The 12,453-nt window shown below is 42.3% G+C and overlaps 1 protein-coding gene across 1 annotated transcript in view; it reads left to right on the top strand.

Moving 5' to 3' along the window:
• Positions 1–12,453, top strand: part of RARB (retinoic acid receptor beta) — a gene marked incomplete at both ends in the record, with an annotated part of 188,672 nt that overhangs the window by 90,905 nt on the left and 85,314 nt on the right. The window contains 2 exon segments of the mRNA XM_079538079.1: positions 5,075–5,112; positions 5,117–5,159. Of these exon segments, the coding sequence (XP_079394205.1) occupies positions 5,075–5,112; positions 5,117–5,159 (81 nt within the window).

The raw sequence follows: 12,453 nt of genomic DNA, 5'->3' as shown, positions 1-12,453 counted from the left end.
ATGTGTGTCCTCAGTTAATTCACACAGTATTGATGGCGTATACCCTACAAAGGGAAATAAAACCCAGTTTTCCAAACAGTGACCGCTTCTTCTGGGTGATTCTACATCATTTACAGAAAAAAAATCATATATCTGTTCCTCAGTCTGTTGCCACTGCAGATAGAAAGTACACCTTCACAATAAAACAAACATGTAATTGTGGCAGTACCTTACAGCAGTAGGCAGGCTAGGGATGTATGCTTGACCATCATTGCTAGGGCCTTTCAGACTGTCTCACCACATTGTCATTGCTGTCCTTATCCATGCTAGCTAGATAGGTAGGTACACCAACACATTTCCCTGTTATTTCCTCCTTAGTTTTGCTGCTTGAGACATCCCCAGATAGGATATTGGACTGTTCTTTCAGTATTTGAAGTGGGCTTGATGGGGAGCTAGCTGTGCAGACGTTGAATTGCAATGAATTGTCCCTGTTCTTTGCAGGGGAGTTGGACTAGATGACCTTTAAAGGTCTCTTCCAATTCTTATGGATTCTGTGATTCTATGAATATGTGTGTTAGACTGCCAAGCTGTGGTTCTATTCTGTTTTACACTAGCAACAAAATCCAGTCCATCTATGTTGAGGTTTTATGTAACCAGAGCTCTGTGCAAGTACACTTCTGCCATTTGTGGGCATCTGGAATCACGCTGTATAGGTTGAGTCTGCAGCAGTGCGTGAGCACAAGCCCCAAATGCTGCTTAAGCCTCCTTAGATTTTTGAAATAGGGCTTAAGTAAAGCTTAGTCTTTGTTAGGATATAGGCGTGCACTGATCTGTTGTTCTGGGTTTTGCTCAAGTAACTTTGGTCATTTGTTGGAAGAAAGTGATTAGGGCTAACTTTTAAGATATCTCTTCTGATCCTGGCTCCAGCTGGCCTTGTAAGTTGTCTATATTAGGAACTCTATTTATTTTGCATTTTCTAACACTATTTATATACGCACCGTGAGATGCCATTCAGGATATCAGGAGATATTATACTTCTGTCAGGTCACTTTTCATTTTTTCCTCTTTTAAAAGGTCAGATACAAAATAAATGCTCAAATAAATTTTGGGAATCTTTTAATACGTTTAAATGAGCTTTGTGCTCTTTTGCAGTCTGCCGACCACGCACACAATCAGTGTACAGGAAACTTTATTGTTAGAAGCATTAACATTTAATATTTCAACTTATTCTTCTGCTTCTTACCTCTTGCTTCTACTTTGAGTTTATAGATCTCCCAGCCCTCGTTCTCCCTGGATTATATAATGCAGCGTGTCAGTGCCATGCATGGCACTGTAGTTACCTCAGCGTTTCCATTTTAACTTTCTGTTTTGAGGGATTTATAAGCTAGCAGTAAAAATGTCTTTCTTGGCAAAACCTTGAAACAACAGTTTCTGGTCATTTAAAAAGAAAGCAAAATGAAACCATCCTTTTTTCCTTCTTTTCCTGGCAACCATTTAGCATGGTGTTTGCAGGATCTCCCGAACAGCAAATGTGAAGGCGGCTATTCAGTATGCAGCCAATTTTAAATGTAATAATACTTTCTCTTTTTATATTTTTCAAAAATGCATGTCATCCAGCCTTTGGGCTGATGATGTCATTGCCTGTTTGCCAGCCTTTCTGGAACCGTCAGCAGTCGGCCTTTGGGGCCTCAGGGAGGTACGGCTTGGGCTGTGTTTTCCTTTCCTTGCAACATGGATAAGTTCTGCAGTGTTCTAAAATAAGTATTTACCCCTCTTTCTCTTGGTTCACCCAAGTCTAATAACTTACCATCTCCTTTTGTGTCACAAAGCTACAGATATATCACAGTCTTAAAAAACAAAAACAACACGTTGGATATATATGTATATCTAGAATATTATTAACAAAAACAAATTTGAAAAGGATAATAAATCTCGTGTTATAATGGGTAAGTGATTTGCTGTTAGAGAAGAGGCTGGGTGGGGACCTGTGGGTGGGTTACGCTTTGCCAATCACTAGGGATTCCCGTGTTTTCCTTAGGAAGATCTAGTAGTAGTCACTCGCAGAAATGCGCTGCCGAACCAGATACATTTCCAGTTCTATCATCCAGGGCAGTTCTCTTTCCCTGGCTTTGGGCCAAAGGAATGTAAAATGCAGAGTGGATTCTGAGAAACATGGTAGCCTGCTCCAGTTTGTGAGATGAATTACTTTTACTGCCTTTAAGTTAAGCAGTCGGCTTTAAAGTCATCTTTGCAAACACATACCCACAGGTGAACGCAGAGAAAAAGCCTTTATCCCTAGTAGGCGACGAGCAGGCTGGCTGTATGTCCCAGTTCTGGATTCGGAGCTGACCAACTCCGCTTTTCCCATCTGAAATCAAATATTGTTCTGCACAGAATACTCTTTAGCCAATTGCTGCTAGATTTCAGGCCTGAAGTAATTCTTCCTGCAAATTCCTGTCTCAGTTATTGTGCACAGTAGCATACAGCAGTGACAAGAAACTCCTTTTTGATTTAATTTCATTGTACTTCGTGGTTGTCCATGCCATTTGTGTCATTTTGTGCCAGTAATTTTACTGTTTTAATTTTCATTTTGGGCCTTTCTTGCTCAGGATGTATCTCTGTTCTCTCAGAACTACCTTGGAGTTTAAAATAGTCATCCATTATCCTGTGTCCCAGCCATTTTTTTCCTTACAATCTTTTAACATCATTCTTGTGCTTGAGATGGAAGGAAAACATCCTACAACACTTAAAAAAAAAAAAAAAAAAAAAAAAAAAAGCATGTAGTGTTAGGGGGATTCTGATTTTCAGGTTTGAAACTCTGTATCACCAGTTGGAGAGGGAAGAAAAGGAAAAAAAAAAAAAAAAAAGCCAAAGCAGACAAGTACTGTTTCATATTAACATCTATTCTCAATGAAGAGGTAAAAATCAAAGCCCCTGTGTGTGAGGCAGGGTTAGTGAACTGCCAGTGATTCTCCCAGCAACTGACACAAAGGAATCTGTGAGTATCAAAGCTGAGGCAGCAAGCTTAGTGTCAGCTCTTGCCTAGGGAGTAGAAGAAAACATCACTTTGTCTCTGCTTTCACTGCTTAAACACACACATCATTCACTAGTAACCATTTACTCTGCTGTCAAAACTGTTTCAAGAGAGTGCTACATTTGATTAATAGTAAAATGCATGCATGCAAAAAAAAAGTATGCCTCCCCTGAGGTACTCATTTTAGAGAATTTTTGCATGTACTTTTTAATTTTTCCATGCTATAAATATGCCTATAATATTCCAAGAGTGCTGCATTGCTTGTGGTAAAGTCCTTTTTATTTAGAAAGCCTAGTGCACTAACCCTAATTCTAGTTAATGCCTTTTCTCATTGAGGCATGTCACAACATCCTCAGACTCTTGTGCTAAAGAAAAAGTGACCAGCACAAACGTGTGTAGCACATGATTCATAGTGCTTCTCTCTGAATTGTCCAGTGGGTAATTGCAGTACAAAAACCAGAGAAACAGATGTAGACCCTAAACCTTGGCTGTAAATTTTTGTTTTATGATTATGGGTTTCAAATGTGCTATGTCACACTGACAAATATACAGTAACACCAAAGGAAATAGATTTCTGACTTGAACTTTTGCTTTTTATTTCGCTTATGGCTAAGAATATGTTTATTGTAAAGTTTCTGCCATTGCAGTCTGAGAGAAAACAGATCAAGGCGGTGATGTGAAATCACGATTTCTTTGCATGGATAAAGGGGAAGAAATCAGAGCGAAGTTTCCTGCTTGCTGCACCTCCATATGAGCTGGGTAGACATTTAAAATATGTGGCATTACTTAAAGTTTCATTACATTTGAATTAGAGGGCTATTAGTTATCACAATAATTGTGGTTAGTCCTGATCTCAATTAGAAAATACCCACTGCTTTATGAGTGTAGCTTTTCCTGATACTCCGTTTAAAAAACCGCAAGTATCGTGCTATTTCAAAGTGAAATATGAGATACATAAATTACTGTATCGTAGAAATAGTATATGAGCGAATGATTAGACTATTTGAAGAATTCATTAATTACATGGGGTTTTTGTAATAAGTATAAGCATTAGCACAACTATTATTCATAGTAAAACATGATGAGCTACCTGGCTCATTTAAATACAGTGTGAAAAAGCAATCTTTTTCAATTCGTATGCAGCTATGCATGACTTCCTGACGCTTACTTTCAGAAGTTGCCAGTCTACATTTTGCAGCAAAACGGGCAGGTTTTATTTATAAATTCAGTTTTAGAAGACTGGTAATGGAATAAACAGAAGTGAATTTCTGTTTGTATGATTTTATTTATTTTAACTCACACGGGCAATATGTTTTTCTTGGCTCCAGCTTAAACTGTTCCAAGAGCCCTGGTCTGCACAAAATGCTATTTTCTCTCTAAATCAGAGACTGACAAAACATACTGTGTTTTGTATGATCCCTTCAAGTTATTTTTGTGATGACGCATTGCATATTCCAAACTTCTCGTGCATGCTGTATCATTTGGTTAGAAAATGCTGCCTTCTAATTTAGCTCTGTTACTCAAAACAAACCAAATTCCAGCAATATGGACAGCTGAGCTTGTAACAGAAATTTAACCACTTTTTCACTTGCCATTTTGCTACAGAGAATTCTGCTTACTGGCCTGAAATTGTTTAAACAAGCTTTCCCTAAAAGATGACTTTTTGGATAAACATGTGCTGTACGTAATTTTCAGGTTACAGAGTGTCAGGGACTTCATTGGCTTGAGGACTTTCCACCATGGGGGAGAACATCCTGGCAAACTTACAAAGTCCTTAAAAACACAGTGTTAAAAGCCAGCTTTGTCACTCTTCTACCTAGAGGGAAGATGGAAAGAGATGCTGCCTGCTGCAGGGACAGCTAGAGTTCTGCTATCCGAGGGGAAAAAAATGTTAAGAAAGCTTTTGTTTTTATCTCTTCCAGATTACAACAGGTCTTTTTCTGGCTGCTTGTTTGCAATATGGATGTATCAGTTTCAAGGGAGCAAGTGTGTGGGGGTCTTCTTTGTTTTTTATTTAAATTCCTGAACCTTTGTGAGAAGTTTTGTTAATACAATCTACAGGCATTGTCACAGAGCTCTCAGTTCATCAAAGGACTTTTTGTAGAGAGGACATCACATCCATTAAACTGGTTGCACAGGTCCCAGAGTGAATCTCTCTCCAGTATTTCTTTACAATCCTCAATTGTGCCTTTGCCCTGCACGTTGTCCCTTGCTCTGCCAGGCTCTGATTTTGGGATTTGAGAAAACATGCAGTAATGGAGTGTTTCATTTTCCAGTTTTCCAACCTGAGCTAGCTTTTGATTTTCACAAAATGCTGAGAAGCCACACAACTGTCTGGAGGGCAGAAGGGAGGAACGGCTGAAAGGCAGAGAAAGGAATCTTGCCTCTCCTGGAACCAGGCTCCTTTGTGCCTCTGGAAATCACGCCCTGGGCTCCTCAGGGCTGTGCACGCTCACTCTGCCAGATCCTTGGTGCATTTGCTGAAAGTAAAAGCATGCATGTGGTGATTTAGCTTATGCCCTTTCCAATGGGGCAGAGGGAGCATTTCCAGGCCCCTCAATGTTATTTTCCACTTTTAAAGTGTCTGCAGGAATAAGGTGTCGGTGAACTGTCTTTGGAAGCAAGACTTTGCAGAGGATGATTATTTATAGAAGGTGGCTTTGCACTGGCTTGGTGCAAAGGGTAGGCCAGCAGAGAGCCATGCACATGGTGCTGGCACATGGGCAGCCCTGGCAGGGCCATGCAACCACAAGGGAGAGATGCCAGAAATGCTGCTGCATGGGCATTGGGGTGGGTCTCCAGCCTTGAAGTGAAGGCAGGGATAACCCAGTACCTTCAAAATGTTGGTGAGGGAAGACATGGCAGCCTCTGCAGTACATGGATGTAAGGGACAGCTGGATGCTCTGCCTGGGGGCATCTGTGGCCTCCTCTCACCAATAACTGTGGAGAGCAGGATAAGCACCAGGTAGGTCTGGACCCCACAAAGAAGCCCATTGCCTTTTTCCCCTCTCACCCTCCTGGTAGCTGGGGCTCATTAGCTGTGTGAAAGCTGATACAATCCCTCCAGGGCCACGCGAGCCAGCCCTGCCCCTCTCAGCTAATCAGAGACAGGCAAGACCTGGGATGGTAGCGGCCAGGATGGGAGATGAGGGAGTTACCTCCTACCCCCAGCTGGGCTGTGGTCTCACCGTTCTGGGCCTGCATGGGCATGCTGCAGGGACACATCCCAGACCAGTGGGCAAGCCTGGGAGCATTGAGCAGTGTGGCCCGAGTCCTTTGCAGTTGTCACACACAGCTGCCTGTTTCAGGAGTGAGAAAAGGGCTAGTGAGGAGAGATGGGCACCTGCAGACCCCCCAACCGCAGGGATAGGCACACGAGGAGCAGGGCTGTGCCAGCCATCCCTTTGTGGGTGGCACCGAGCAGCGGTGCCTTTTCGGGGTGAGTCTGCTCCGCGCTGCCCCTAAGCTGGGGTGATGCCTGTGGCTGTGGCTCCGGTGCAGCAGTGGACGCCTGGGCGTCGCTCATGGCCTCTCCAGGGGAGCAAAAGAATGTGGCGGGGGGAGAAGGGAGCGGGGCGGGGGCACAGAAGTTTCAGCACATTGAGCTGAGATGCGCAAACCCCCCGCTCGCAGCAACCACCTAAAGCAGCGCTGTGCAAACAGCTTCCCGGCCGACGCAGGGCCTGTTTCTATTCCCGGCATGATTCTCCTCCTCCTGATTTTTTTTTTTAATTTTTTTTTTTTTAATTTAAATTTTATTTTTTCTTCACCTCCCTGCTTGCTATTGCTGGTCCCGACGAAGCGGGGTGACCCAGGGAGGGCCACGCTCTCCCTCACCGCCCGCTGCCTGCTCGCTGCCGGGCTGCTGGGAGTTTTTAAGCCGTGTGAGAATCCTGGGAGCTGGTGATGTCAGACGCCTGGGTCATTTGAAGGTTAGCAGCCTGGGAAGGGTTCACAGAAAGTTCACTCGCATATATTAGGCAATTCAATCTTTCATTCTGTGTGACACAAGTAGTAGGAAGTGAGCTGTTCAGAGGCAGAAGGATCTATTCATGGCTGAGGGGGATCCAGAGGTCCTACCGGAGCTGTTTCGACCCCGGGACTCGGCCGTCGGCACGGCGCGAGGAGCTGCAGGCAGCCGGCAAGCGCCTGAGGAGCGGGACTGGTTCTAGAGAGATTTTGGGGGAGATTGAACGGAGCTAAAACTTGGAATGCGGCTTGCTTCCCCCCATCTTGCTGGATTGGCTGGGCAGCCTGGAAAATGGTAAATGATCATTTGGATCAATTACAGGCTTTTAGCTGTGTTGTCTGTCATAATTCATGATTCTGGTCTGGGAAAAAGACCAACAGCCTACGTGCCAAAAAAGGGGCAGAGTTTGATGGAGTTGGGTGTACTTTTATGTGCCATTTTCCTCCACACCTAGAGGAAAGCACTTTTGCAGGCATTCTGTACAGGGGGAATCATGTTTGACTGTATGGATGTTCTAGCAGTGAGCCCTGCTCAGATGCTGGATTTCTACACTGCGAGTCCGTCTTCCTGCATGCTCCAGGAGAAGGCTCTCAAAGCATGCTTCAGTGGATTGGCACAAACAGAGTGGCAACACCGGCACAGTGCTCAATGTAGGTCCCAACTGTTCTTTTTCCACTTTAAAGCAATTATTATTATTTGCATGTATGTAAAAAAATACTTTTAATTAAGTGCAGGGGTGATGAGGGGCGGGGGGAATTTTTGTGCAGAATGTGCTTTGCAAGCCTTTTTTTTCCTTTAGCCAGGAGGGAAAAAGAAAAGAAAGCGCTGAGCTGTTTTCTGTTTATCCCTTCTTATGTAGTATATTGATCCTTACAACAGTTCTGAAGCCAAGAAGGAACACATAAAATTGTAATACTATACAACATTTGTAAAACTCCAACCAGTGAAGGACGAATTTACATAGCATCTCTGTAGTAGTTGTTTTTTTTTTTCTTTGCTTCCTTAATCTAATTTTGCACCACATTTGATAATCTGGATGCTTGTTGTCTTGAAGTGCATTTCTGCAGAGCAGCCAAGCAATTAAAATGCTGCTCTGTGCAGTTTTTACAAAGCCATTGAATTGTACTGGGTAGGTGCCATTCCAAAAATCAGACAGTAGTTTTAAGTTTCTGAAGAAAAGGCAATATTTCTTTGTACTGACCTTGCTGCCACCTTTCTTCTTCACTTTGTTGCTCTAAGAAGTTGCTGTTTTGCTATAAAACTACTCACTGTGAGCACCCTTTGAGTTTAAACATCAATTATTTCTATACCTTGAGATTCAGGCAGTGTTACACTGGTAATGGAGGAAGAAGAGTTAGTGGTGGGACACTTAAGAAAACATGTTATTATGTTAGAGAGTCTTGATCTTGTACTGAAATACATAGGTAGTAAACTGATAGTATTTCAACTCCACAATTTCAAGTTTGAGAAAGAAGTGCCAGAAAGCATCCCCTTATACTCTGTATAAAAGCTTGCAGGATGCTTCACTGCTCTGACGGTGATTTAGATAAATGACTTGGCTATCTATCAAAATGTTTTTAGCACGCTCTCAGGCACTCCAGTACACCATTAACTGTCTGATTGTTTGAAATTTTTGTTTTGCAGTGTGTTAAAAAGTTGCCTGGAATTAGAATAGTTCTCCCTTCAATACAGTTAATCTCAAGGCGGGGGGGGGGGGTGGATTAAAAAATAAATTTAACAAATGGTCGATGAAGTAATGCGTTCTTCACTCTTCTCAAAAGTTTTCAGTCAGCAAATGACATTTGTGTGGGTTGAGTAAGGAAAACAGAACTGCAGAAATCAATGACTACCAGCCTACGACACTGCAAATATTTTGATGTCTCTACAATTAAAATTAGACTGTGAAGTTCAGCATGGGATGTTTATTTTCTCCACGCTGTTCTCAAAATGCTTCAAACAAGATATGAAACAAAGCTCTTTCTTCAAAATACTGTTACTAGCTCTGGGCAAGCTTCAGTTAGAGGCGAAAAAAACCCAAACAGATGTTTCACTAAAAATGTGATTTTTTTTTCTGCTGTGGAAGGAACTTTCCTATAACTTCGGCAGCGATATCGTGGAAACTCAGAATTAAACTTTCCTCAAGTAGGAGGAATAAGCTATCATAAAACACCTTCATTTGCAAAATATTCTTAAATACCTTCTGGCTTAAAAATCTCCTGTTTTTTTGTTTTTTTTTTTTTTTTTTTTTTTTTAATAACCAGAGGCACGATTCTTAAGAACAAAATATATGATGTTTGTTCTTGGACAAGTTAAACACGGGATTACCCTTATCGGAATGGAATGAGTGGTAAATATGTCATTTGCTTAGGGCCTGCGATAAGAGACAAGTGTTGATAACGGCAAAGTTTAGCTACTCAGAGAAACTAATATTTACAGGAGTAAATAGAAAAATACAGGGCAAATGCATTCAGGAATCCAGACTCCTAACTTTGTGAGGAATGGGATTAATCTTCACTGCACGGGAATCTAAAGTCAGGATGAAACCTGAATTATAATCTGGTATATATCGCTGTAATTTGAACTGTGAAATTTAATGGTATGTATATATGGAAAAGCAATTCAGTGAGAGTCTAAATGAAGAATTCTGTTTGATTTCTAGAGCAAGTGGTGATTTTAGTTTTGGAAAAATAGTAAGCACTTTATGCTTGTGGATAAATATATGTACGCGGATGATAAAATAGTAAAATTCTGTCAGCATTTAATATTTGATTTTGTATCTCCTGAAAATAATGTCAAAAACCAGAATTTTTGCGGCAGAGAAAACTTTCAGTGGTTTAAAGGTTGCTCCAGTGATTACGAATACAAAGATAACAATGGTTAATTTGAACTGAAGTGTTTCCTGATTCTTCCTTTTTATGAAGACCTCGGTGATTTAATGAAATGTAATCGTAGCCAAATTTTGAAATTATTAGACATGTAATAGCTTGGGGTTTTTCTTGTCTAGTTTGTTGTTTTATTTTTGGCTCTCCCATAAAAGCAGTACACCTGCAGCCGTAGCTTTAGGCCTGAGAAATATTGCTTTGATAGAGATGTGATTGCAGAGTAAAAGGTAAATGGTTGTTAAGGGAATAATACCTGAACAGTGCAGCCTCAGAACAGCCCAGCAACAGTCCTAGCATCAAGGTTTCAGCTGAAATATTCGCAAAATTGGCTACTGCAGAGGTTAAGGCAGATCGCTGCGGGTTTCCAACTTCAGCACATCTTCAGGATGTTAATCCCGTTACAATTCACTAAGCCAACGCACTCCTGCAACATCACAAATTTTGTAGTCCATGAGGGTCTGCAAAGTGAAGCAGAGGGTAAGATGCAACCCAAACATGACCTTAACTTGTGTGGCATTTTTTTCCTCCCCCCGTGGGAGGAAAAGCATGCTATGGGTCTGCAACCCCAACGCTAGCCACTGTGTACTGTAAGATGTGCTACACACAAACTGTATACATTTGTGTACTCACACGTGTTTATATTTTATCTGATGCTTCTTACCTCGTTATAGGCTTAAAGAGAAGTTATTTATTTACAAAGGAAATTGTGGACTCAAGGATGACACTAGAACTGACTGCGGTTTTAATCATGAGTAATTCTCCTTTTCTCCTAAGATAAAAATCAGGTTGAGATAATCAAATTAGAGGAGAATAGTTCTTGAGAGGACAAAAATGACTGAAGTTAAGATAGCAGGAATGATTAATTTATACTTCAAGACAGATGGAATTTTTTGCTCCCTTACTGTGTAGTGGCAACAATTACCGAGAGAAAGCAACTAACTTTTGGTGAAATGAGAGCTAACTCACTAGTGCGGAAGTGGGAACGGGACAAGCCCTGAGAGGGAATGAGCTGCAAAGCAGAGTGATTTTCCTTTGGCCTTGGAAAAGCATTAAAAAAAGTCTTCATTAGTCTTCATTAATTAAAGAAGTGAAAAACAAATGAGAAGGCCCAAAGCCAGAATAAGTTTGCTTGGTAGTATGTAGTATTTTAGCTGATAATATCATGAAATACTACTACCTGCTGTGTTCTGCTATGTTCAGAAGAGTACAGAGTATGAGGAAGGCAAAAGTTAAGCACATGGCAACAGAGTGCGGCATGACGTGGGCACTCCTGTAACATGCAGTTGTTGTTTGGGTCCTCTAGGAAGTGTTCATCTGGAGAGGTCTAGAAGGTATTCACTTCCAGAAAGTTTGTGAAGATGGAAATCCACAAGGCATACATTTTACTTCTGAATTCCGTTTGGGCCGGGTTCTTGTTACCTGCAAATACTGGGAGCACTGGAAACATCTGCGCTCAACAGAAAAAAAGAAAAGAAAAAAAAAACTTTTTCTTTTATCTTTCTGAATTTAAAAACAAACATTTTGAAGTAAGGACTTGTAATCTGCATTCCCAGGTATCAAATTGCTGCAGGTGTGTTTGCTAGTGCCCAAAAGGCAAGATCTGTTTGAACCAGGTTATTTTCTTTAAAGTTCATGTAAAAACTTTACATTGTAATCATTAGAACTGATATGCTTAGGAATAGAGTATGTATTTCATTTTTTGTACTTGTGGCTTAATGCCCTGAAATATGTGATGAGAAGTATTTGTTTCTGATCCTCTTCAATACGCAGATTTTCTCACTCAAAACATCACAGGGGGATATTTTTCTTCCAAATGAATTGAGATGAGAGCAACCAGTCCTCTACGTAGGCTCTCATCTAGGTCGCCCGATTCATCCGTTGGCGCAGGAAAACTCTAATGGACGTGCACTGCTGTCAAAAACTCCCGCAGATAAAAATGATGAGAGGCATTCGCTGGTGAAGCCGGGGTGGGATAAGCTTGGAGGAAAAGCAATGTATCTTTGGGTGACTCCCCGCTTGCCTAATGCGTCTGTGCAGTGAAGGTGTAACTTGTCAGAACAAAGCTAGCCTGCTGCAGCGCTGCCTCGCAGAGGTTACGCTGAAGTTAAGGAGTTGAAAGGGAGAGATAATGTTTCAGACAGCCAAGTTAGTCATCCTCACATCCAGCTAAATCCCCACTTACTGCTGAGAGCGCTTCCCAGAGCTGCATTCGCTAAGCGTGCCAACGTCGTGCCTGCACGGCTGCCAGGGCCGCAGCTTTGCCTGGTGTGTGGGGAGCCGGGCAGCCCGCTGGGCAGGTTGGGCCCACATGGCCCCCTGTGCTCCGATCTAATTCACGCACCGCCCCGCACACAGCTGAAGCTCTGTGACTGTGCTGCGCAACCGGCGTTTGGGTTTGGGAGCCTGTTTGTGAAAGAGGCCGTGCTCGAAAGGGCTGTGGCCGTCCGCCCGTCCCACTGAAACCTTAAAAGCGAGTGGAGCTGCGATGAGTTCTCAGGTCCGCCCAGCCACGGGGGCCAGCGCTGGTGTGTGTGTGAGCGGGGGGGCCGTCCCTAGCCCCTTCCCCACTGTCTGCCCTGGCAGGGAGT

The sequence above is a fragment of the Tetrao urogallus genome, assembly GCF_951394365.1.
Source record: "Tetrao urogallus genome assembly, chromosome: 7".
Lineage (NCBI taxonomy): Eukaryota > Metazoa > Chordata > Aves > Galliformes > Phasianidae > Tetrao > Tetrao urogallus.
The sequence above is the reverse complement of the archived record's forward strand: the minus strand, read 5'-3'. Positions and strand labels throughout refer to the sequence as shown.